This window comes from Nipponia nippon, unplaced genomic scaffold (assembly GCF_047370975.1).
Source record: "Nipponia nippon isolate SJK-2023a ecotype South Korea unplaced genomic scaffold, ASM4737097v1 scaffold_5, whole genome shotgun sequence".
Classification (NCBI taxonomy): Eukaryota; Metazoa; Chordata; class Aves; order Pelecaniformes; family Threskiornithidae; genus Nipponia; species Nipponia nippon.
The window spans coordinates 23672937-23699129 of record NW_028262369.1 but is presented as its reverse complement, the minus strand read 5'-3'; the positions used below and the strand labels follow the sequence as shown (position 1 = coordinate 23699129).

Sequence of the window (26193 nt, the reverse complement as noted above, 5' to 3'; positions counted from 1 at the left end):
AAGCAAGAGTGAGAGGTGTAGCTGTCCCACAGCTCAGATCTGACCCTTAGAAAATAACCACCTAGTGTACTGCGTGGCAGGTTTGGTAAGCATTACCGCTTGTTAACAGATTTGGTGCACATCATATATGAACCAGGTATGCTCTTGCCATGTTTGGTAACTATTCTGGCTTGCAGGTGGTTTTTTTACCCATGCAGTATAGATAGTATCAGTGCATTCAACTTCATTTCATTGGACTGCAGGCCCTTCAGTAGCCTTCAATATAAGCATTATTCAGCCCAGGACAGCAACCTGAGCAGTAGCAGACAAATTCCCTTCTACTTTGTCTTTCAGTGTTTTCACAGTCTGATAGTCTAAGTTTACACCTGCGAGCATGGACTTTGTTTAGCATAGAAAAATGCTGTTTATATGCCCTGGCTTGTATTCTGCATCCTTCCGTACCATACAAGAAATGTTCAACTTTGCATTAATTCCCAATTGGTATAATGGTCCCAGACTATTCTTTGTCAAAATATACAAAGATTAAAGCTCCAGTTTGTTGAATGGATTTGTAAACCTTATGAAGTATGTGCTTTCAGCAGCTGGATATCTTTCTTTAAACAACCATGTTCTTGATATGAGAGTGTTTTTATTTCCACCTTCTGCACGAACAGTTTTTGCGACTCTGCCAAGCTTTATCATGGAGTGCCATAATCTATATGAAACTGGTAGTGAAAGGAGATGGGGAGGGATGGAAATGAAAATCTGTCCAGAGCCACCATGAATTCACAACCTCTAGTTGAACATTGACACCGCTTTCCCTTCCTGCCTCTCAATTGATTGATTGACTTTGAACTATTTAGGCCTTGACTTCTAGAGACATCAAGCACACAACTGAATTCGAAGCTAGTGAGCAGGAGATGCAGAAGATCAGTAATCAAAACACATCCTTTAAATAAATTCTTTGTATTGTTTTAGTCATGACACATCCTATTTTTTTTTTTCTGAGGCACTGAGAGGGGTGTTACAGCTTAAATCTATAGCATGTCAATAGAGTCATTACAGATTAGGGCTTGCCTAGATGGGTAGAGTGTGACATTACATCTCATTACTGCGTAAACATCTTCAAAATATTGATGTAATTAAAAATGTTCAATAACATAAGTGGTTTGTTTTTAGTGATTTGTCATGGATGATCAAAACTAAGAGAGTCTTATCCAGATCCCACTAGATCCAATGGAAAAAGATTACTTCTGGGTTAACTGTACTTTGAGCTGATCCCAGAAGTACCAGAGGGAAGATGTCTGTTTATCATAGTTTATAAGCTAAGGAAGGTAAGACTCATATTTATGTTTATGGACTATTTAAAAGTCTTTACAGTACTTCATGGAAACGTTGCTTCATTCTGTTTTTAATTGATTCGATATACACTACTTTAAAAAAAACTAGTTAAGAAAAACAGTGCTTTGGCATGTCAGCGAGATATTTCCTTCTTTGGAGTAGGCACAGACCGAACAGGAATGTACCTTTTCATGCCATATGTATTTTTAGTCCTAGGTCTGGCTTCTAACACATGCAGAAACCGCAGTGTAATACTGAATTTTTGCCTTTTCAAATAGATGATGCAGATTATTCAAACTGATAACATTCAGTGGTTCCTGAATCTCAGGTTTAGGTATGTGCAGTTTTACATTTAATAATGCAGCACTGGGAAAAGCTGGTAACTCCAGTTTGTTGGCCATTTTTAAAGCAACAGCAGATGGAAAACAAACTTAAAGAAATGTGATTGAAAGCTCCTTGCTCAGAGGTTAGGAAATATCAGATTAAATACAGTCTGAAAGTGTTTGATTTGACCATCTTGTGTATGTGCCCAGTCTGCTGTTGCATGTTCACATTGCCATTTTTCTACCGAACCTCATGTTCATCCACTGCCCTAGTGTGTCCCAGTTGAATGATGCTGTCTTAACAAGCTGGTCGATATTTTGTGTTCTTTCATTGGCCACTTCTAAATGCCTTCCTTTGTAAAATGTTTAAAAAACTAAAAGTGAAGTGTCTATGGAAGTTCTAAACCACAGAGTCAGCTTTTTCTCAAAGTTACCCATGATCAGCCTCAGGTGAAAAAATATACATCACTGTCACCCTTCTGGCTTTCACCCAGGCAAAAGTCTCTTGTGTTGACTTAGAGTTACATGATCGTTTTTAAAACAAAGGTAACCCAAAAAATAAACTCCAAACCCAAGCAAACAAAAACCCACAACAACCAAAACCCCACAACTGAGAGAAGATCTAAGACACGCAGCAGAGGATTTCAGCAGTGCTGCTGAGATGGACGTGCATGTGTTACTTTGTTCCACTGGTAATAGCTGTTTCAGTTATTTCAGGAAAACCCTGCAGTTTCCAGTGGTATATATAAATATATATATTTTTTTTTACCAGACTGTTCTTCTGATTTTCTTAATTACCTTGGTACACATCTCATAGTATTTTGCCTTCATTTATGTACATTGGAATCTTTTTCCCCCCATCTGGGATGCTTGTATCAGCTGTAATCCATTTGCGATTAAAATCCTTCAGGCTTTTTTCAGTGACTGGTGTATACGTATCAAAGAGGAAGCTTGTGACAGTGGTGCTGTGCTCCAGCAGCAGCAGAGTGGCTGTAGGTACAAGTCCACATCATTAAATAAGGTGTAGTGGGAATGAGAGAAAATAATGCTCTCAATGTTGTCTTGATCAGAGCGGTAGCTTAAGGGCATTTGAGTTTTCTTTCTGTTCAACATGCACCATGTGTGCTGGGAAAGGATCACAAGGCAACATGGGGGGAGTTAACTTGGTGATGAGAGATGTAGTATCTAACAGTGTTTTCAAAACACGAAGGTACTTTGTTCCACCCCAGCAGCTATTTCCTGCTCCTGCTCCAGGAAGGCGGTGCACAGCGGGGCTCGCACACTGCTAACCTCGCCACCTTTTGTTGCAAATGCTGCAGAAAGTCTCCTCTTTGTCTTGTATGCCAAACTGGTGAAGGAAGTTCACAACCATAGTGTTTTTGAAGGGTGTATGTGTCTGAGAACGGGTTATCCGATACCTACATATCTAATTGAAAATCACTGTGTATTTATGCAGAGCCATTTTAGAGTTCATAGTGAAGCCGGTTCTGGGGCTCGGTGTTTGCTTGGTGACATTGGAGAGAGGAGCACATTTTGCACAGTGAAGCGTCCCATCCTGCTAGCTGTTAGGACCACAGCTGAAGTGCTGCAGCAGGATGTTCACCTATCTGTTTCAGGAAAAAAAAAAAAAGTAACAGACCAGAACAATGCAAAGGGAAAGCACCAGCAAGAGAACAGTATGTTCTTTGTAATGCTTTTTCTTTGGGGACATCTATTGCTGGCAATAAGATTAAATCACTGAAACCTTCCCTGAAGCTACATCTGCCACTGCCTACATTTTCCAACCTCAGTAATAAACTAACATTTGCCATTGTTCGTTTCTTCTGGATTTCATTTCTTACAGATTTAACCAGTGCTATTTACCACAAGGCATTCAGTTCTTGCTTAAAACCGAGATCTATGCCAAGTCCCTAAAAATATTCATAGCGCCAAAGAATCTGGTTTTAAATAATATCATAAAAAGTGGACGATATTAATACAATGGTTCACACTGAGTTCACATACTGCTGATGCCAATGTCTAAAAATGATGGAAGCCCAAGAAGCTCTAGGCAAGACTACCCTGAAGTGGTGAACAAAATCCTTTTTACCTTTTTACTAATTATCTGTATTTTGATTATAGGAGTAATATTCTTATCCCAAAGTATTTTTAAAAATATAAACCTGTGTTACGGTCTTGCTTATCCTGACATAGAGTGCTGTGCCTTTTTACTCCGGAGTGGTGAGCTGTGTGGGGTGGCTGCCAGTTCGTGGGGTGTTTGGGAGGGAGGATTCACACCACCCCCTTCTTCCCGCAGGACGCCATAGTGATCCATGAAGTTTATGAAGAAGGGGCAGCAGCTCGAGATGGCAGGCTTTGGGCCGGCGATCAGATTCTGGAGGTAAACAAGTCTCTCTGTGTATGTGCTTGCTTATATCTTTGTCGTGTGTACTTGTATTCAACGCAGCGTAGGGTTCTTGTAGGGGAAAGAGAGATCATTTAGTAGGATCAGTACTTGAAGCTTTTCTGTCACTAAGAACATCCTGAGAAATTCATATTTCCCCATATATTCATATAAACTGAAGGTACAAATTGAGAATATATTAAATTTAATTGAGCAAGGCAGTTCTCGAATTACATAGTTCAGCTGTCATGTCCAATAGCTCAGTATTATTCATCTGTTTAATCTTTCATTTGGAGGCCTGCACTACCGCTGCCGCTTCAGTATCTCTGCGCTGTCTGCGAACAAAGTGCAGAGCTGGGCGAATGCGGGGCGAGACGGCGAGGGTGGCTGCAGCATCACTGCGAGCATCCCTGCTGAAAAACTCACAGTGCCCGCCTGTGGCGTTGCTGGAGGGGCTACGGGCTTCTTCAGGCCACGGTTCATAAAATTGGTGAACACACAGAAGTATTTCTGTGAATAAATGTAGTGTTTTTCCCGCAGACAAGCATAGAAATCGAGGAGGGAAAGGGTTAAGAACGAAGTGTTGGTCTGCAAATGAAACTTGCGTCAGGCAGGGGTTCAGCGCAGCTGCTTGCAGCCTCTTGCTGTCAGATCAGGACAAATTCCCAGCATGGCCATTAAGGCTTTGGTGTGTAGGGTTAGAAAAATAGCGAGGGGTACTCGGGGAGTTGTCTTTACAGCTCTTGCACTGAAAATATTTTTTTTAGCATTAAGGCTAAATGTTGTTTTCATTTTATAAATAACTGTGTATTAACAGAGCACAATAATTAGGGAATAAAAATGAGGAAGGTTAATTAATTCTTCTCTGGCCAAACAGGAAAGTGCTAATGTTTGTGTGCCATAATATTGTTATTATTTCAGCTTTTGAAAGCCATACTAATGAATCAAAAAGATGACTCTGAATTAGTTTCAGATTGGTATGATAAAGCACGCATAGATGCCTGTGTTGAGAAAAGAATACCGATGCAGTATATAAATAAATGTGTGTAGAATTTGTACAAAAGAATATAATTACTATAGATTAGGCTTAATTATTAAGTATGATTATAACTTTGCATATCTAGAAATACTGAGAAATATTTTCATTGTCTTAAAACTTATTATGTTATGTAAGTGGATTAACATTGTATTGTTATTTGGTTACAGTTCATGCTATTTCCTAAAGAGACTTCAAAAATATTTAAGCATTGATATTTTTTGATATTGACAAATAAAAGATGATTTTATCAACAGAATATTGGCAAACACCTTAAGGGGTATCTGTGGATCAGGCTTGGCAAAATTAGGAGATTAAGTTTCAAGTTGCAATAGGTTTTTTTAATACTTCAGCATTCAATCAGAACTTCTTGTTCTATCTGATATTGCTAAAATGCTAAAACATTCTCGGGTTATCGTAAGAGAAATGTAATTGAGTGCTCCAGGAGCGGTCTTGTGTGCCATCTATTGGAACAAAGCAAAATAACCATTTTATATGTCCTGCCTGGGCTTCGCCACTGCCATTTGCTAATGTTTCTGATTCCTTCTGTCTTCGGCTTGGTGGTGTTGCGAAGCTGGGGGAGAAGGAATCTGAACAGTAAGAGATAGAGGAAGCTCAAAGGAGCACGTCCCACTTTGTCTAGTTGTAAGAAAGAAGCACTGTTTGAGGTTCCAGCATTTAAAAAGAAGGGAAGAACGCCCACAAAACTTACAAGCCAAAATGTTTTGATTATTGTGATTTACTCCAGGCAGTGGCACAAAGCACCGAACTCGCACTCAGTAGGAGATCCAGGAGCTCAGCCCTCTGGAAATGGGAGCACTAAATTAGAGTGCCAGGGGGTGTCAATTTGACAAATTTGTCCTGTCACACAAGGGTAGGGTGTGATGAAAAGATCATTTATACATGTCATTTGGAAAGAAAACACTGATTATTTCAGGTGAATGGGATCGATCTGCGGAATGCCAGCCATGAAGAAGCTATCACTGCGCTGAGACAGACACCCCAGAAGGTGCAGTTGGTTGTTTACAGAGATGAAGCTCATTACAAAGATGAAGAAAACTTAGAGATTTTCTATGTAGATATACAGAAGAAAACGGGCCGAGGACTAGGGCTCAGCATAGCTGGAAAACGGTAAGAGTGTCTCTTTGATCGGACTGCACTTCAAATGAGAAATATTTTGCTTTTTGCCATATGAACAGCTGTAGCCGTTAAGCAGAATATGAAATAAAGGAAAAAGTCTGTAAGCAACAAAATTTTGGATCTACATAATTTCAAGGATGTCATGGGGCTGTGGTCCTGGCTCCTCTGTCAGAACGATGACACACCTGTGTAGCAAAGGCTGCTGCTGCTCAGGAGGGCTCCCAGCACAGAGTGGGTGTCCTGCTCTGAGTGAGTGTGGCCAGGTGGGCGCATACAGAACCGGCAGCTCACTGTTCTGCTGGCTTCAGCGTAGCTGAGTCTCAGGGCTTGGAAGCCCTAGCTGTGGCTTTTACGATTTCAAAATGGGGAGAGAAACCTTCTTATTTCCAAATACCAGGATATGCCTTTGAAAATGGATTTGTGAGTTAGATTCTGCTTGGGTTCAAAGGGACCAGTGTCAGTGGAAGCTAAAAGGCCGAGTTAGACCCAAATCCTGAACAGTATCAAAGTGACTGTACAACACTGTAGACAGCAATTCTGTGACTACAGAGCAGAATCTGAGATACGGTGGTAGGTAACAGCCATTTAATAAAATGTGACTTTTTACTGATGTATTTCTAAACCATTGCTATTAGATCATTTGAACCAGAGCACTGATAGATTTAATCTTTCAGTGCTAGAAGAGATTTATGGCATGACACTGGCGAGCACTCGTTCAGTGTTGGTGCATAAGAGTCATATGGTTGCTCTTCTGTATTGCCAAAAAAAATTTATTTTCTCAATTACAAATCATCACGTCATTATCCTGACTGCGTATGGTCAGTAAAGTTTCTGCAGCAGTTTTTTACAAGAGTGGCAATGTTTAACCCAGGTGTTGTGAGCAGATTGCGGGTTGGGTAATTAATTTAGCTTATGTAAATTACCCTACAGATGGTAATCACAGTCTCCAGCCCTCCCGCATTTGCTTCTGTGCAAAACTTTCTGTACTACTGCTAAGTGCTTTGCTTGTGGGGATTTCCATGTTAGAGGTAGCTCGATTTCTGAAGTCAACTAAATGATACCCGGGTACAATTCAGGTTGTGAAGTGTTATTTCCTTCAGGGTGAAGGGTACCAAACGCCAAATCTTGGCATTGCAGCCAGCACCAGCTCACAGCATAGTGAGCCCTGTTAGCTGGGGCCGGCACCGAGGGGTCCTGCAGCCTCTAGGAGGGGACTCCCTTGCAAGGAGGCTGGAGCTGATAAATAAATATATTCCCCCCATCTGTGTGGCCTGCTGCTCTCAAAAACCTCGCTGCCCACTGCAGGCAGACAGCCACAAAGCTGGATTTTCTGCTGCATAACTCGTGTGCAAACTATAAAAGTCTTTCTGCAAACTTCTCCCTGCTCTTCTGTTGGGGGCCTCCAGGCTTCTAGAAAAGAAACTGAGCTGAACCTTTAGAGGGAATACAGAAAAAAAAAACAAAACTGAGGCTGCATAATTCATATCAGGCACATCAGGAGATAGTTTAACTCTATCTTAGACTGATCCTTGCCTTTTTATTCATACAAGTGGTATTTTTCATGAATCTTTATGGATCATAGGGTCAGAACTAACAGTTCAAGGGGAAAGACTATTAAATACGGGAAAACATGCCTTGGTTTTAAAACTCGTAGGTTTTTTTACACTGAAACGGTGGAATGGGGTGTAAAACTAGTTCTTCCTCTGCTCACAGGTTTCTTTTAATGTCTCTTAAATACAAGTAATCTAAATTGGTCTCCCAAAGAATATTGGATTGTGTAATTAGCCATATGCTTCTTGCATTGTTAGAAATGGAAGTGGAGTGTTTATCTCTGACATTGTTAAAGGAGGAGCTGCAGACCTAGATGGAAGATTAATTCAAGGAGATCAGATTTTGTCTGTAAATGGAGAGGATATGAGAAATGCCTCCCAAGAGACTGTTGCCACTATACTTAAGGTGAGTACGTAATACATTTCAAGATACTGAATTGCAGTTACTGACACTATGCAAGGTAATTATCCTGAAGTGCTGTTTACACATATGCAGGACAGCTCTGACTGATTGCCAAGACAGGAATTTCATCTGAAATAACTTTGGGAGATTCATTTAAAATCACTTCTCCATATAGATTTAGAAACGAGATGATATGAAGTGGGAAAACAAAGACACATGTAGCATTTAGGCATTTATTTCAAAATGCAACTACGTATTTCGTATGTTAGGAAAATATTTGGAAACCTGAGAGTCATACAAACCAGAACTGAAATCAAATGCCTTTGGCTTTGCTGCAGTAACCTGCAGCTATAAAGTGGCAGCTACAATCTGTTTCTGCACAGCTTTCCATCTTACAGGAGTGATTTTATACTCTGAAGTTGTGCAGTGTGGGAGAATTTGCTTTTTTCCATTAGAAAGCATGTGGCTACTTGAGTCAGAGGTGGGGGCAGGGGATGGCCTGGCTGCAAGTGCCTGATGATAGCTCCTCCGTATGGCTCCCAGGCCCAACAGCCTGTACCAAGGATGAAAGGACGGGCGGGAGCGATGCTGCAGACCCATTTCTATTCAAAAGTGCATCTGGAGACAAGGGTATTTTCCCTGCCATCACCACTAGTGTTTCTGCATATGATTTCTTTCGTTCTTGAAGGGAAAGGCTAATTATTTCCTTGCTTTTTCCATTCGGGTGGAATTCAGGTGGCCAAAAGTTTACCTACTTAAGAATTGAAAATTGGTGATATAAGAGTATATTACTACGTTGAATCCGTATGTGTTAAATTCACCCCTTTTGTGCAGCATTTTTCCTCTGAAGTGTTTTTTCATAAGTATTGTTTGTGGGAAATGTCTGTTAAAGAGTTGGGGGCTTTTTGTTTATTTTTACTGAGTAACTGGCCATCTACAGTTTGCCAGTAGGAAGGCTCATACTGACTTCAGCAATCAGGATAAATCTTCAGGGTAAACCTAAATCCAGGGACAGGTATTTTTTGTATTGCCTAAATACAGATGTTAATGTTTTGAGCGTTCCTTGTGGTTTTCTTCACGGAGTTGTCGTGCGGAATATAAACATAATTCTCTCCAGGAGAGCGTGAAATATTGTATGTCTACTTAAATGCTCTACATTGTGGTTTTTTTCCAAGTGTGCCCAAGGCCTAGTGCATCTTGAGCTTGGGAGATTGCGAGCTGGATCATGGCTATCATCACGGAAAACATCCGAAAACAGTCAGGTTAGTGACAAATTCATACGTATAAAATGGAGCTGTGAAGGGCAAAGCATGGGGACAGTGCACAGGCGTGCACGTGAGGTTCAGTCCTTCCACAGATGCTTAATGCTGAGGATGTGGAACAAAATATTCTAGCACAATAATTTTCTGTGGTGAACTGCAAAGTGTCATGCTGAAATGCTGATTAAATAGAAGAGCTAGTTAATTTATATTTTTGTTTAAAGAGTGTCTTCCTGAGACGCATCAAAAATACGTAATATCTTTCTCAAATGATGATGCCCAGAAATTTTTTCAGTCCTGCAAAAAAATGCTGAATGTGTTTTCTGCAGCTGTTTTGTCAATCAAAATGAGTTAATGAAACTGAACTGTATCTTTGCCTATCTTATGGCACAACCACATGAGAGCTGCTTTCCTCTCAAAGAAAACACAGAGCAATTTCCTGCTTCACTTGCTTTTTACCTGAAGCGAGGACAACAATTCATTTTTCAATCAGTGCAGGGCTTTTCCTCTCTCCCTTCCTCTCTCCCCCAATCAGCTCAGACACTGATACCATTAGTATTAAAGTCCGAGTACTGCAAAGGAGAAGAACAAGGCAAGATGACTTAGAAGACTTTTTTAAATGGATTTTCCTTCTGAAGACTGACTGCTTTGCCATGATATTTAAGTTGACAGTGTCCCTGAGAGACACAAGCTGTGGTTCGTGGCAGTGCTATTGCTCTGGAGTATTTTGCCCCCTCTCTGCCCAGGGGCAGCTGTCAGGGACCTGGGGGACATTGCCCACACATCTCCCTCTCACACTGATGTGCGAGCAGGCAGGAGAGGCTGCACACCGGTGGATCCCGCCCAGCTGCCACAAATGCTAAAAGAAGGCTTTGGTTTTGGAAAGGGAGAGGAGGAGCCTTAGGAGGCTTGGAGGGGGTGTAAGTTAAAGCAGGAATGCTTTTAAGGAGGTCAGTAAGAGGGGAGGCTTGTCCTTGGTGTCGTGCATGAACAACCCAAAAAGGGTGCCAAAATAGTCATGTGGCATGATTTCTTAACTTTCTAGAGGCCAGCAGTGATCCACCCTGCTGTCTGGGTGGGTGAGGTATCAGGAAAGGCTAAAGCTATGCAGGAACAGCTGGGCTAAGCGCAGCTTTAAAAATGATGACTACATATCATTGGAGAAACATCTGCAGTGCATGCAGCAGGCAAGGAGAAATGAAATAACAGGAAAATTATACTGATTGCATTAAGTAAAGACAGAAGTCTTGAGTATTACTTTTTTTGGTCATTGTATCAACAGCTAGCCTAAGCAAGAGCAATGTAATCAAAAAGTGACGGTTTAAAATTATCCACCCAGTTTTACTATGTAAAACTCATAGCTGAAAGGGAAGCAAGATACCATAGTATCTAACATGAGTCTAGGTAAAAAATCAAATCAAACAACGTCATCCCCCTTTCTTTGTAGCATAAGAGGCTTTTGCAGGAACCTGGTAATTTCTGTATTTCTTTTAATAGAAGAAATCTTAATTGCTGTTCTTAATGCAGAGTCATTTGAGAGCCTTCATCTCACTGCTCCTAAGTGACTTGGTGATTTTGAAAACTGAATAGATGTTTCTCAGCAAAACCGTTCCAAGAGTTATAAAAATCTTGGCAGATAATATGGCAAATCAGCTTGAATGATTTGCACAACTGCGAGCGATGTTTTAGAAGCTGCTGGCCAAAAGCATCCAGAACTTTTGTCCTCACTTGGCTTTTTTCTTGGTCCATTGCATACCTTTAACGGTAGAAATATAAGCCTTGTGGTGCAGGACAGTGATTTCTTTCACGCGCATTGCAAATTATGTTAACTGACCCATGAATTGGCAACTAGAGGTGGAAATTGTGCTTTGCCTGTTGTTCGTCACTGACAGCTGCACATTGGTCAGTTAAGATAAATGCTGCCAGAGCTTTTGATTCACCGCCTAATGCATTTAGAGGGGGAAAGCTCTGCTGTGGACAGAGAAGTATAGACCAGATCTTTGTTTTGTGTACGGCAGCTTAGTTGAAAAGGTCTGGCCCTCAGTGAAACCTGTTGTTCAGATGCACTTCCTAAACTGATAATGATGTTTCCTCGAGGGGCAGAGTCTGAAGATAAAGCCAGATATGGAAATGGGGAAAAGGAGGGCTGGAAATGGGCCAAGAATTGGTAACATGCACAAGCAGCTATCTTCAGAGGCTCTCCTTTTTGTCACCTGGTATGTTATTCTGGAAATAAGAGTAGGTTCTTGGTCAAATGAAAGGAGCAGGGTCAATTACAGGACCTTGTAATCAGACAATATATTAAGCTAAAATACCAAAGCCTGTAGATTACTGCCATGTAACAAGATGGGCGTAAGTGTTATCCCCACGTTGTGGGAGAGGAGCTGTTATGTGTCCTGCTGGGTGCCTCGTGCATGCTCATCATAGGGTGAGGTGCCTGCAGGCACCTCGTGCTGGGTGCGAGGCACCCACCTGCTGGGTGCTTCGTGCATGCTCATCGTAGGGTGAGGTGCCTGCAGGTTACATCGTGGGGAAGATGCCCACGAGCTTTAGCAGCAGCCATCATCTCCCCTTCTGCTCAGGTTCGGAGACACACTGGGAATAAGCAGAGGAGGGGTTAATCTTACTTCCTTATGCCATCTAGAGCAGACCTGAACAACATACGTGTTAGGTGTGCACCTAACGGAGTGAAGTGCAGTTGTGTAGTACTGTGAGCAGCGCTATGGGTGTGCCTACAACTCGGAGCTGGGTTTTGGTAGGTTTCCCCTTTCGAAATGAAGTTGGAGGGGATTGCAGTTGCATGGCTGATGTGGTATTTCCAGTCTGGTTGGCACAGAACACAGCTGTGCCCATGTGCTGCAGGAACTGGTTTAAAGTTAACGTTTGGGTTTGACTCACAGGTTTTGATTTATTTTTAACTTCAGGCAAGCCAACAGAGTGTCCATAGCCACTTCCACCCTGCACTTGCTCCGGTCCTCTCTACCTTACAGAATTTTGTCAGCACGAAAAGATCTTCAGCAGATGTGTCTCAGAGAAACTCAGGTATAATCTGGGTGGCTGTCAGAATAGCTGCATGCTATTTGCTTTATATTTGTGCTGGTTTAAAAGCAAAGCTGAATACTTGAACCTGGTTTTCCTATTCAGCCTCCCAGAAGACGTACCACTGGTATTTTAAGACCCGAACACTTCCCAGCAGATGACATTATTTTTTATGTCTACTAGTAGAGTAATGGCTCCTCTATTTTAAGTGCAGAATTCCTGTGCCCTGCTATTCCCTGACGCCCTTGTCGGAGGCTTAGCACAGGCAAGGTTCTCGCATTAGAAACAGTTTTCTCAGGGAATAAAGCTGCCACCACTTCATTTATATCTTTGTTGCTTTTGAGTGTATAAAGGGGTGTTTTGTAATGAGAAAGTCACAATGCTCAGTTTGCAATTTGCAGATTTAGCAAGTGCTAAATCTACAACCTGCAGTAGCTTGTGGAGAGCCTGTGCGTTTGTGTGCTCTGACCTGTGTCAGAAGTTGGTAACCTGTGCTCGTGTCTGACCATGGGCAGAAGTAGAAGACGTTTGTTCTACCAGTTTGCATGCACTGGAGGAGGCATGTGGCTTTTTAGGCAGCCTTCCTTGTGCCATTTTGAAGGGTTTCGCAGCACTGAGAGTGCATGTCTGCACACCCTGATTTGGTATCCCCAGGCTTGGGCTTCCTGCTGCCACAGACCTTGCTGCACTTCGGCGATCATGCCTTGGGTACTCATAGCAGATATCTGCACAAGCACATGTGCATGGCAGTGAGAAATACTGATATGTGTTATTAAGAATTGTTAACTCTTGAAAGAGACTAATTCTGCCTGCCTTCTAAAAGGTTCTTAAAATAGTTGAATTAAAGCTGGTAGAATTAGGGGTTGGTATAGCAGAGCCCAGGACCTGACTACACCATCAGCTTGTTAGGCTGTTTAGTCCCAGTTTGAATTATTCCTTTGAAGTGCCCCCCCCCCCCCCCCTTTTTTTAATGTTTTGAGTAACTTCAAATGTCCTATGGCTAGATATATGCTAGCCAGACTTCCTGGCTGTCTATTATTTACTAATACAGCACAAATTAGAAGGGGAAATCAATGGAACCTCAACAGTCTCAGACCAGCTGTGTGCCCTACCCCTTTGTGGTAGGGACACTGTGATTTATGAATAATAAGCCAATCTTTGATTGAGTGAAATGCACAATAGGGCTTTTCTTCAGGCCGACAGAGTGCTGCTATTCAATAGATTGCGGTGAGCAGCGGCTGTGCTACAATGGGCGTCACAGTGGCATCCGTCAGCCAGAGTGATTACATCCGTATTCATCTCTGGGTGAAACAGAAATCCCATCCTCCTCACGTGAGCAGCACTGCCTGGTTTGGCACAGGAAGGCTCCGCTTCTGCTTGGTGATAACTCTGACTAGGCAGCAAGGGACCATTGTCACCTGACAGTGTTATCTCTTAATTATATTATCTCTTAATTACAGAAGCTAATTGTTTGTTTCTTTATTAGTAGGAGCAGATATGGGCCCAAGGACTGTGGAGATAACAAGGGTCAGTGCGTTATTTTCTATCAATTCAAAAAGCTGACACCTTTAACTGAAGTTGTTAATTTTTGTAGCATTTCTCAGAAGTAAAATTGCCTTATTTATGTTTGCAGTAAGTTCTTGGATGTATGCCTGTGTAATAGGACATGTGTGTGTGAGGATGCATGTGTTTCTCAAACCTATCTATTTTCTCCCTGTTCCATAAATCAAATGAGTCAATTATTGCTATACCCTGAACATTGACCTCTACTAGTTGCTCCAATTGCAAATGTTGGGTTTTTTGTTTTGTTTTAGGGATCGAATGATGCTCTTGGTATCAGTATAGCAGGAGGGAAGGGAAGTCCATTAGGAGATATTCCCATCTTCATTGCTATGATTCAAGCCAGCGGTGTGGCTGCACGTACCCAAAGACTCAGAGTGAGTAGAATGGTCCTCTCAGTATTTCCTGTTTCATCTGCCATGTGTCCCACAGAGAAGGAGCCTCAAGCACTTCTGTATATGCCATCACTTTAATATCTCATAGACTATTCTGTCTCTTAAAAACAAACAAACCAACCAACCAAAACAAACAACCAAAAAAAAACCCCAATCTGCCCTTCTCTTCCTTTTTTGATTATATTCATCTTGGGATAATGGCAATGATTGCCCACATGGAAAAGTGATATTAAGAGAAAGAACATAAATGTGTTTGCAGTGGTCTTTGAATGTATATGTTCATCCAGACCCAGGGAGGGCAGCAACAGGCTCTCTGGAAATCACAGGCATTTTGGGAACTGCAGACTAGGCATCATTTAGAGCTCAAACCAGGTAGAAACTAGATCAGAAGTTAGTTGTTTGATCTTAAGGCCCTTACAAAGAAATGCCAAAATAAAGCACTTGTATCAGACACACAGGATGTGTGGGTTTCCAGGAATGACCATGGTGAACACTTTCCAGTTTTGGAGAGAGTTTCAAGGAATCATTAGTATTGAAAAGAACTTATTACTTCCTGATTAGGATTGCTTTGACCCATGAGATTCATTAGTACATGCTGCTGCATTCATGCCATGTCTCTAATAGAATTACACAATAGCACTAAGTGCCAGGGTGTCAAAATCATTTTTATGTATAAGAAGAAGAAATCATCTAGGTTAATTAGATTAATATCAGAAATGCCTGCTTTTCTATACTGTATTCAGCATGTGCATACATAGTCTATAAGAATATGAAACTTGTCTGCACATATGGACACAAATTAATCCTTTCTGGATGGGAGGACAGTAGTGAAAATCTTACTCTGTCTGCTTGCAAATGGAAATAGTAAAATACAGCCGTCTTTGTCTCTCTGATCACATTGTTATTTTAAAAAAAATCTGTATTGTATTTGTTCTGAAGAATGGTAAATGATCACTAGCAATGAAGAATTCTCACAAAAGGGATCCTGCAAAAGAGAAGCATGACTGTGCAGTGCCAAGTTCACGAGGAATTTTAAGCATTCTTAATTTTAATTTTCCCTAATGCTAGTAATTTTCCATTACTGTTGTACTTTTAGGTTGGAGATCGGATTGTCAGTATTAATGGGCAACCTTTGGATGGGCTGTCTCATGCAGATGCGGTTAATCTACTAAAGAATGCTTATGGGAGCATTATCCTGCAGGTATGGTGATAAATTGAACATGCAGCTGCATGAGGGTAGATAAATGGCATTCGGGGAAAAAAAAAAACCAAACCTAAGCATCACTGGCACAAGGCATCACAGAATTGCAGGGTGCTTGCTGATGGGAATTACACAGAATGAAAGCAAGAAATAATTTTCATTCAAAAATTCTTTATTGCCACTCATACAGGCTGTGAGCATGATTATATAAAAGCGTAACAAAGAGAACAAAATAACTTGTTGCTACACATGATAAATCAACAAGCTTCCAAGTTTTTTTTTTAATTTGAAGTTAACTAGGAACAAGAAAATTATGTATGTGTGTATGTGTGCGTGCATGTAACTAGACTGTGACCAAACTGCCCACAGTGTTAATTTCCTTGTTCTTGAAAGGGGGAGAAGAAAGAAATGCTAGCAGCATTTAGTAAAAATAATAGCATCATCATTAAGACAGTGCTGCCTAGAATTGATTATTCTACAGGTAATGAATAATAACACTCAAGAGAGAAAACAGTGTTATCATCGCCACGTTTGTATGCTAGCTAAAAGGAAGACATGTTCTGCCACTTTGGTTCTAATTGCTGCTTGCCAGTATATTCATCTTTAGTTTATTTTTATGTTTACACAAAGAAATGGGAAAAATACTTGCCAGAGAGAATTCAAAATACTACTCATTTGCAGAATTGTTGTAACAATTGGAAAACAAACTTAAGACGTACCACTAAAATCTACTCTAATTTTCTGTATCATCACAGCATATCGGATTGGAACGCAGCTTGAGAGATTTTTCTTAAGCTTCTTGCTTGCATTACAACACAAGTGACTATAAAAAGGGGGGGGGGGGGAAGAAAAAAAAAGGAAATGAAATGATAATAAACTTAGTTTTAGACTTGCTTGTTCTTTGTTTTGTGTGTCCGTGAACTGCTGACCTGTTAAGTGATGAGCCAGTTCCAGAGCAGATGGTGTATTTGTGTAGTTCCATTGAAGTCAAAGGAAATACACAGATATACACCAGCTGAGGATTTTCTGTTAAATTATAGTTATCATATTGTTACTAACATTGAGTAATTTCACTTTTCATGTCAACAGTATACCCTGAATAGAAAATGAAAGCTTGCTGCAGAACCCAAAATTGCTAATCTTGAAAGCTGTAATACCGCGTATTCCACCTCATCATGTATTTAAAAATATTCCTGATGAAGCATGCTGTCAGTTGGTCGCTCGCATAAACAAAGAGGTTCTTCTAGAAATGTCTTTGGGTTTGTCAGTTGACAGGTTTTCTTCCACATTTTTGCTGTCTAGCCTAAAACGGGCTTAATACTTTTTACAGATGATACAGGCTTATTCTGATAGAATAGAGTCTATTTTCCTCTATTAAAAAATCTGCTATGTGAAGGTGGGATGTTATATTTTAATACCAGCAGGGAGTAGTGTTGAAGTCCTGCCATAAGCATGGTGATACGGTTACCTTACATGCTAACTGCAGGTACTTCTCAGTCACCGGACTGCTTTTTTGTATTAAAACAATCTAAATGGAATAATCCTATCGCTGTGATAATCATGACTGATGTGTCATTAAGTAATTCTATTTATTATCAGGTTAGACCACTTCATGGCAAACTGCTTTGAAAGGTCAGATAATTGCATTCAGTGGTGTGGAAAGGCTTATTATCAGTATGTCCTGGGAAGGATGGTAAAGGAGTTTGCAAATGCTGTTTGCAAATGGGAGATTAGGGTCTCAGGGGAACAATCATCCCTTTCGGCTGTTTTGATGCTTTGGTTTAATTTAATTTCTTTTCTGCAGGTGTAGTAATGAGATAAGGGGAAGCTTTTTTACAAGGTTGTTGAACTCTGATACGTTCTTACTGCCAACTGAAGATTTTTGAATACAGATTTATTTTGCCCTCATTTTATTTAACAACAAAATACAACAAATACTGGTTGGCACTCTTTCCCCTACTGCAACAGGAAGGAAAACTTAACAGTGTCTTTGCTGGCTGAGCCAGGTGCAGCTATCTTGTCTGCTGGACCCCTTCATTTAGGGCATCCGAGAACCTGAGTCCTGGGATGCAAAATTTGCATGAGAACTAATCTTCCTTCCTAGAAAATGCTACCACCCTCTTGGCTCCAAGTGATTAGAAAGAGGGAAATATTGTTGTGGAAGAATTGTGAGCATTCATTTGAAACGGGGGATTTCTTTAATGGATTTTTTATTTTGAAAAGGTATGTTTCCCTTAAGCCATGTTCACAGCAAGGAGTGGAAAAAGTACCTGTTAATTTTGATAAAATAAGGCCATAGATAGCTAGAGGAAATATTGAAAATATACTTACTGCGTATTTCTCATTGTCTCTGAGCTGAGATCCTGCACTGTACAGTAAATGTCAAGCAGAGAAGAATATCTCATCAGAAGGAGATGGAGTTAGGGGATAACCACGGCATGTAGTTGTTAGGAAACTGATGCCCTTTCAGCTGTGAATACTTAAAATCCAAAACACTTCACAGAGGTTTCCTCAATTTTTTTCCAGAAAAAAAGCTAAGAATAGAACATTAGCATGCAGTGGAAGGTTAAAAAAAAAAAGCTAGAGTGGGCATTGACACTTTGTGTTTAATAAATCCCACTGGGCCTGCAAGCTACAGGCTTTTATCCTTATGAGGCTAAACCCCTGTGAACAGCGAATCCCAGACTTCAGCGTGCAAGTAACTGTTTTCTCAGTATGGCCATAGTCATATTTGTAACTACCCTATACAACATTGACATAGTTGCTTTAAAAAGCCTGAGCAAGTTTGCTGCCCCACAACCTGTCAAAATGTCATTAACTCTATTAATTACAGTGTGGTGGTAATTCATGATTGTTTCAGAATAATACAGGAGGTAGAATAGGGAAATTTAAGAATCCAGTTTGTTAGATTCATGCTGGAAATTGCAGAAAAGTTGAAACTAAGGATTAATTTCTTCCCCACTCGGTGAACAAACCAATCTAAGGTATTTCAGGGGCTTTGCCCCATAGTCCAAAAGACCCTTAGATCTCTGTATTTTATTAAAGGCTAAGGTGCTTTCTGTGGGAGACCTTTACTTTCAAGCCCAATCCTGGACACCTTTTGTTCAGTCTGAGATGTACCTGTTTCCTTGACGAAGTAACCTCTTTCTCTGGATTATCCAGAAACAGTTGCCCTCTGCTCAGCATCTGAGTGATAGTCACGTAAAGGCAAGAGAAAGCTTCAGAGCAAAGTTTGCATTTAACCTCCAGAAAGGTGGCTACTATTAACTCTATTATTTGAAAGTATTGAATTAGTAGGAAATTTAAGAGAGTAGGACTTGTATTTGAAATTTGCTTGAAAAACAAATCAACAATTGATTTTCCTTATGTATCGGCTATTTTCTACATAATTAGCCAAGATGTCTTTCGTATTAAGTGAACACACATAATACTTCATTGCATCCTTCTGTTTAGGTTGTGGCTGATACCAACATCAGTGCCATTGCTACCCAGCTGGAGAGCATGTCTGCGGGATGCAACCTTAACTCTTCTTCTGAGCATCCTTCTGAAGATCCCGAGTAAGTTTGTACTTAGTCTGCATAACTGAGGTGGATTTCTATGCCCCATGCAAGGGAAAAGCCTAGGCTGGTGAAGGAGGTCTCTCCCATTGCTTTTCTCTCTAATTTTCCATCACCTTTAAAATAGTAACTGTGACCTCCAAGCTGATTACGGACTCGAGTCCATCTTCACCTGGTGTCAGAAATTGCTTGAGTAAATAAGCACAAAATGTGTTTCCAAGCACTAGTTCTGGACATGTAAAAAAAAAAAACCCAAAATCTCCTTTCTTTTCTAATGTGTTATGCTGACATGATAGTTCTGCCCTTGTCTGTTGGCTTCCTTGCCTCAAAGGAGTTATGACTGTAGCAATTTGAAATAACTTGTGATTGGCAGACTAAGGCAAGAGGTGTTAAAAAGCCTGGTATCAGAGAGAAATGTTTCAAAACACATCCCAGAACTTTCTTTGTCTTTTTAATCTTTTTAGCTTTACAATTTGAAAAAATCTGATTAAAAAATTTTCTACTTACAGCACTTCTGTATGGTGATGAAAGTTAGAGATCTAGCCTTCCCATGGCCATGCATCATTCTCCATCGTGTGCTTTTTAGGGCAGCTTATAGCATTCCAGTTATCATTTTGAAATTCATTTGATCTTCATTTTGGTTCATGAGCTTCATTATGTTCTTCATTTTCATTCTTTGATTCATTATATTTATTTTAAGAAGCTGAGATGCAAGTTGCTGCCCTACCTCAGGGGTTTTTTAGTATAAAAGTTAAGCTATTTATGCTGCATTCTCTAGTCTTACAATGTGAGATACTGTTTTTATTGCTGCTCTCAAAGGAGAATTGCTTACTTCACAAAAGGATTTGTATTTTCTTTTCATATCAAAATAGTAAGGAAATTTGAATGTGAAAATATGAAGCAGATTTAGGTAGGCATATGCATGCATTCTGTCCTCAAGAAATGGCTAGATAGTCATCATAGACTACACCTTTATATAGGTGGAAGATGTCAAACAGCTTTTGTCCACAATAGTTTTTTCTAAATATGCAGAAATTACTTTTTCAAATTTCAGATGAACATATACATATGAGTGCTCTAAATTCCACCAAAAATCTTCCTTTGCTCAATGTAGACAGTAAAAGCCCCTGAAGAGCAGTTCAGAGTCTAAGCTATGCACTGAGTGAGGGGTTCTTGCGAGTCAGCCTCTGGGGTTACGAGGCACAGGGATGTAGGTCAAATATAGGTGGTTAGAAAACAGCCCAAAGAGCCTGCAGAGGAGCTGAGACTATAAACACAAGTGTTCCTGGCTGCACCCTGTCTATTAGACTCATTCCTCTGAACGCATAAAGTAAAATTATGCTGTAAGGAAATTGTTGCAGTTGCCACTTACGCGGACTAAAGATGACAGCTTGGCTGGTAAGAAAGCAAACTCTCCTTTACGTACATGCAGCGACTGCAGATGAGGGGCGTCTCACTTCTGCATCAGAGATAAGTGCTCTTGTTGAGCTTTTATTAAGAATAAGTATTTTCAAAGTGAGAAGCTGAAGTACACTGAACAGCGTTTGAACTCCAGGCTGCGCAGGAGTGTATTGCAGCGCAAGGACAAGAGTCATGGTTTGTGACTGTATGAAAAACTTCTTGATAGATAAATACCTCTGTAAGTGTTCCTTCTGCATAAAGTCCCTAGAGACAGACATTGCTATTCTAAGTGATATTTATTGTGTTTTCAGAGCACCTCAGCCTAAGATTATTACTTTGGAGAAAGGTTCTGATGGACTGGGATTTAGTATTGTAGGGGGGTATGGAAGTCCCCATGGAGACCTGCCCATTTATGTCAAGACTATATTTGCCAAGGTATCTTTTTTTTTTTTTTTTTTCCTTCCTTTTTCTGTATTATCTTTAAAAATGTACCTAAGATTTGGCTTGGATAATATATTATGTAGTAGAAAGCAAAATGTACTGTTTACGTACATTGATGTGAATAAGTGGACCCAGAACTCACAGCCAGTTTCTCAGTTTATATTTCACATTACTGATGGCTGAAACAAGATACTTTATCTCAGCAAAATTGCTCTGTGTACTTGGGAAACTTGGTTTTATACATTAAAATATTTATAAGGCAGTTTTATATCTGTAAATCTCAAAATGCCTTCCAAGAGGTATGGAGGCATCACTTTCCCACTGTACAGGAGAAGAGACAGTTGCACAGATGCTGGATCTTTGTGGCTGAGCTTCAGCTGCAAAACCAGCAATAAGCTCCTGTGCTCAGATAGTCACCTCAATGAGAAAAAACACTGAAAGACAAAAACACCATACCCTGTGGCTTGATAATGAATTGGTTTACACATCGGTCCTGGCTTTAGTTATTCTCCCTTGCTTCCAGCTTCTTTCTCATGCCTCTCCATGAGTACTCCACTCCCATGTGCTGGAGCCGCTCACAGCACGGCTGTCTCAGCCCATCTCTGACCCCAACCCTGAGTGTCAGGGGAGGACTTGAGGGTCCCAGTCAGGTACAGCAGTGGCTCTGTCCACCGAGGCTGAGGAAGAAACACAGTACAGCACAGACTCGAGGCAGACAGCCACTGGTACAGATGGCGAAGTGCCCCTTATCCCAGCCATCCCCTTGCTGACAGTGTGCTCAGCATGGGCCAGCAAGATATGTCAGGCATGGCCATGTGAAGGGAGTTTTGGAAATGGGGGGGAAAGAAAAACAGTGGGAATTAGGAATACTTTACATAAAGTAACCTTGAAGTCAGTTACACACAGTTTTTTGTCCTGTGCCTACTTGCTGTCACTCGTGTCAGCACTTCTGGCAGGTTAGATGACATAATTAAGAAAACTTCATCTGAAGGTAGAGTAGAAGTCGTGTCTCCTCTGCTTCTGCGATTCCGGGGCTCAAACCATAAATTATCTGGTCTTTTTACAATTTTCAATTATTAAAATGGGAAGATATTGTGTCTTTAAACTGACACTGAGATTTACAAGTTTCCAGATGTGAGCACAGCTGAGAAACCCTAAATCGAAGCTAGAATACACTGCAGTCACTGGTGGGGCCATGGAGGAGAAACAGACACCATGAGCCGACCTCTGGGCAGGGCAGGGCTCAGGATTTAGATAAAAGAGCTACACTGAGGCCTCTGGAGGAGAACAGCCATTTCTAAAGCTCTGTCGGAGCTTCTCAGGACCTTCAATGAAGCCCGGCTCTGTCCGGGGCTTGGGGCAGTGTCCAGGCTGTTCTGCTGCGTGAGCTGTGCGTCCCTCTCCCTTCCCACATTTTAACCCATTTCTCAGCACTGGGTGTGGAGTACATTTCAATGCTGCTTTAACAAGCCTCTCCATAATCATAAAAGCCAGAACCAGTCTTTACACTGCAGTTTTTTCAGGGATTCTCTTATTCCCAGGGGTGTATCACCTGCCCGCACTGCCCCACACATTACAAGGTTGGGTAAGCAGGGTGAGCAATGGGCAGTGGTTGAAGCACTCAGGGAGACTTCAGCACTGTCATTTCCCATGTTCCCCACCCCGTTATGGTGGGATTTCCAGTGCTGCATCCCTCCTCATTTCATCCATCAGCATTATGAGAGGCAGGAGGGCTCCATGCTACCAGCCACTAATGACTTGCTTTGCCATTTGCAGGGAGCAGCTGCGGACGATGGCAGACTGAAGCGTGGTGATCAGATTTTAGCAGTTAATGGGGAAGCTTTGGAAGGTGTTACTCATGAGCAAGCTGTAGCTATTCTGAAGCGCCAGAAAGGAACTGTAACATTAACGGTGTTATCATGAATGTCATTGCGCTTGCGGAGATAAATACAATTATTTTAGAACATCAGTAGAGCTATAATAATACTGTTCATCCCTGAGCAGGATGTAAAGCAAACCCTGGCAAAAATGAATCAGTGTTCACCCTATTGCCAGAAAGGGTAGTGTGCGTCTCGAGCTTCATTTAGCCTTCCACATTTATCAGCCTTTCTCCCCATCCTCCCCTACTTCTGGTGGCTTTTGAGGTTTCTCTGGACAAGTTTAATTAAGAAACTTCAAAGAACAATATCCATTTTACTTTATTTATACATCGGTTTATCCCCACTAGTCTGAACCCCAGTTACAACTGCTGAACCTGGAATCAATTCACACACAAAAGAGAATTTAGATCATCAACTGATCTCATCTGATGAGCAGAAATAAATGCCGAGTGACTTGTCATCTCACTCATGATTTACTTATGCTAATTGTCCTTTCAAGTACGCCAGAAAACATTAGCAATGTAATTAAATTACCACTGTTCCAAATGATGAAATATCAAATTCTCCTCTGGGAAATTATTTGTGCTCGGCACAGTAAGTCTGATAGTCAAATGTGAACTTCTCATGTTTATCTCTTTGGGTAGGTCTATGGAAGTTAGTCAGAGGTAATTACTGTGATGTGTCAATTTGCAGCCTTTAGCATGAAAAATAAACTAGGAGAGAGGGAAATTTATTTTTTTAGGCTTTTAAAATGTTTGAGCCTTTTCAGATACTTAGGCAGCATGAACAACAACAACTTATCTCATTCTATTCTAATTATATTTTTAAAGAAGAAGAAATGCGCTGATATATGCCAGGCATGTTGTGCCAAGTTGCAGCATAATTGTTCATCCTGAAACTTTAATGAAGACAAAAGTTTGCTTCGGCAATGTGATCCTGTAATTCTAGTAATGATGGTGAGCAGTCCCTCTGCACGTTGTCTTTAAGGACAGATGAAGTTAATCCAAACCAGCAAACTGTTTTACATTTCCAAGAGTCTCCCCAGGATCAGATAGTGCAGGAAGAGGCTTTCATGGATCGCAGAGGATGCTTCTCTCTCGAGGCTGCTGGAGTTCAATTTTGGATAATACCAAATAATACCAGGCAGTGGTGAGATGATCGCTGCAGAAGACTGCTGCCGCAGTTTAAGATGATGTTCTCCCGAGGCTGGCTGCTGTGCCCATCCTCCCCAGGGCAGAGCATGCGGAAGGGGGTTCCTCAGCCCCCACGGGTGAGTCGGACAGCTCAGTCGAAGTAACCGACTATTTTTTTGGTTTAAGCTAAGCCAGGTGAGAGCGTGCTGAAGCCCACGAGGAGCCTTCCCAAGGCCTGTGCCACTCTGCGCAGCGGAGGTGGGATGCAGGAATGTTCAGCCAAAAGTTAGCAACTTCGTTACGTGTCACAGCCATTCCTGCAGTGATTATATGACCGTGGCCTTAGTGATTTAGCAAATTCATTTGGCAGGCAGATTAATGGCAATGCAAGTCATTGTGGTTTAATCTTCCTATCCAGAGGAACAGTAGGGTCTTAGAGGAAGCAGCCCAGTCTGATTTGGACTATTTGGTATAATTTATAATGATGATGTAGCTGGGAGAAATGAAAGGGGGTGGGGGTCAAAATTGGCTGCTCATTTTATGTGAAAAATCCCTGGAATTAAATGGAAAGAGGATTCAAAATCTGTAATAACTGGGTTTGTGTTAAAAGTACTGCATTCGGTATGTTTTAGCTTGAGTGGGTATTCCCCCATTTTACATAAAAGAATAGGTACTGAAGCGAGATTAACTACACTGAAACAAGCAAGCTGTCACTAGCTCTCGTTGAAACGGTTTTCCTTATTTCATTGAAAAGTTTTCTTTAACTTTAGGTAATCACAAAGTGCATTTAGCCTGCTGGAACCATTAGTGGGTATTCCGTTAATAGTGCCTGGAAGAGATTTCACGTTTTCAATGGGTTCCCACTGTACTATTTAATTTGCCAAGTAAAGTGTTAGTGGAACCTTGATTGTAGACACACAGAAATATGTCCAGATGTAGCAAATTGGAGAATTTTTAACAAACTGCCTTTGGCTGCAAAAGTATCCAAGGTATGCAGAAGTTAAAGACAGGTAGGTGAAAAGTGAAGAGGTACCCTCAGAAATATTGTATGGAATTTATGAACAAAATGTAATGATTCCTCTGTCTGACTATGTTTTTATAACCGTTGCATTCCTACTTTAAGATGTTGCCACACTTAATCTATGAAGTTTTACATGGCTATTTATTAGCCTATTATGCACATACTGTTCGTATACATAAAGAATAGAATTTATGGGCTGAGATATTTTGCACTTCTCTTTGCTCAGAATGAGAGAGAACATTTTCTGCTTCTTGTAATTTGCACTTTGTGTGTTGAATATATTACTGCCAAAAATTATATTACAACTAATTGATAAACCAGTGACCATGCGGAGAAGCGTGTGCTGTATGTACAGGACCAAGTTAGATAATTAAATTTGCATTACGCTTGTCTGGGTTGAGGTGTTCTGGTTTGTTTAAAACTTTATTTCTGTGCAAGGGAAAAAGCAATTAAACCTCCTGATTGTATGTTTACGTATATCAGTAAAATGAGACATTTTATGACTTCAAAGATTCTAAATAAAGCTCAGTTACATAAGTAGTTGTGCTTTTTTTTTTTTTTTTTTAAAGTCACTGTTAAAATCTATTGCCTGAGATGTCTGTTTGCTATTCCAAATAGGGCTCATGGTTGCCCTTCTCAGGGAGCAGGAGTGGTGGCTGCTGTAGGAGTGAAGGAAGACTGTGGTGACAGCAGGCTGTGGTGACAGCCAGCCAAGGCTCTGCGCCCAGGTAGCAGGATTGCTCCCGAGTGAGACGGTCACAGGGAACCATCCCTTGCACATCTGCCCTCCATCAGAAAGCTATAGCTGCCCATCTAGGTGGCTCTAGCCTGGTAAGCAGATTGGAATCAGGGGAACACCAACAAAAATGGCTCGGTTGAGAAACCAAGGATCTGGTGCACAGGCAGCAAAATCAGGGGAGAGAAAAAAGGGAATGAATACAAAGGCACTGAGCGACCAGTATTGTCCCAGGAGTAAAGTCAGCACAAAGTGTGCTTGCAGGAGGAACATCTATGCTGTAAACATCTCGCAACCCTTCGGAGGTGCCACTCACTACCGTTTCAACTCTCATGTACTGGTGGGAAGGGCTCTCCTGCCTTGGTTTGAGGACTCGGCTGTCAGAGTCTTTTCTTTTTGAAGGGCCATATACTGT

At 41.1% G+C, this 26193-nt stretch overlaps 1 protein-coding gene across 9 annotated transcripts in view; it reads left to right on the top strand.

Annotated features, from left to right (window-relative positions):
- Positions 1-25573, top strand: part of PATJ (PATJ crumbs cell polarity complex component) — a 162758-nt gene extending 137185 nt beyond the window's left edge. For all 9 annotated transcript variants that reach the window (XM_087734682.1, XM_087734680.1, XM_087734676.1 and 6 more), the window contains 11 exons: positions 3940-4023; positions 6000-6193; positions 8011-8158; positions 9331-9417; positions 12339-12456; positions 13940-13980; positions 14268-14390; positions 15505-15609; positions 19063-19166; positions 20879-21002; positions 22785-25573. In XM_087734682.1, the coding sequence (XP_087590808.1) occupies positions 3940-4023; positions 6000-6193; positions 8011-8158; positions 9331-9417; positions 12339-12456; positions 13940-13980; positions 14268-14390; positions 15505-15609; positions 19063-19166; positions 20879-21002; positions 22785-22931 (1275 nt within the window). In that variant the 3' untranslated portion in view covers positions 22932-25573. The remainder of the gene's footprint in view (positions 1-3939; positions 4024-5999; positions 6194-8010; positions 8159-9330; positions 9418-12338; positions 12457-13939; positions 13981-14267; positions 14391-15504; positions 15610-19062; positions 19167-20878; positions 21003-22784) is intronic.
- Positions 25574-26193: the final 620 nt, after the last annotated feature.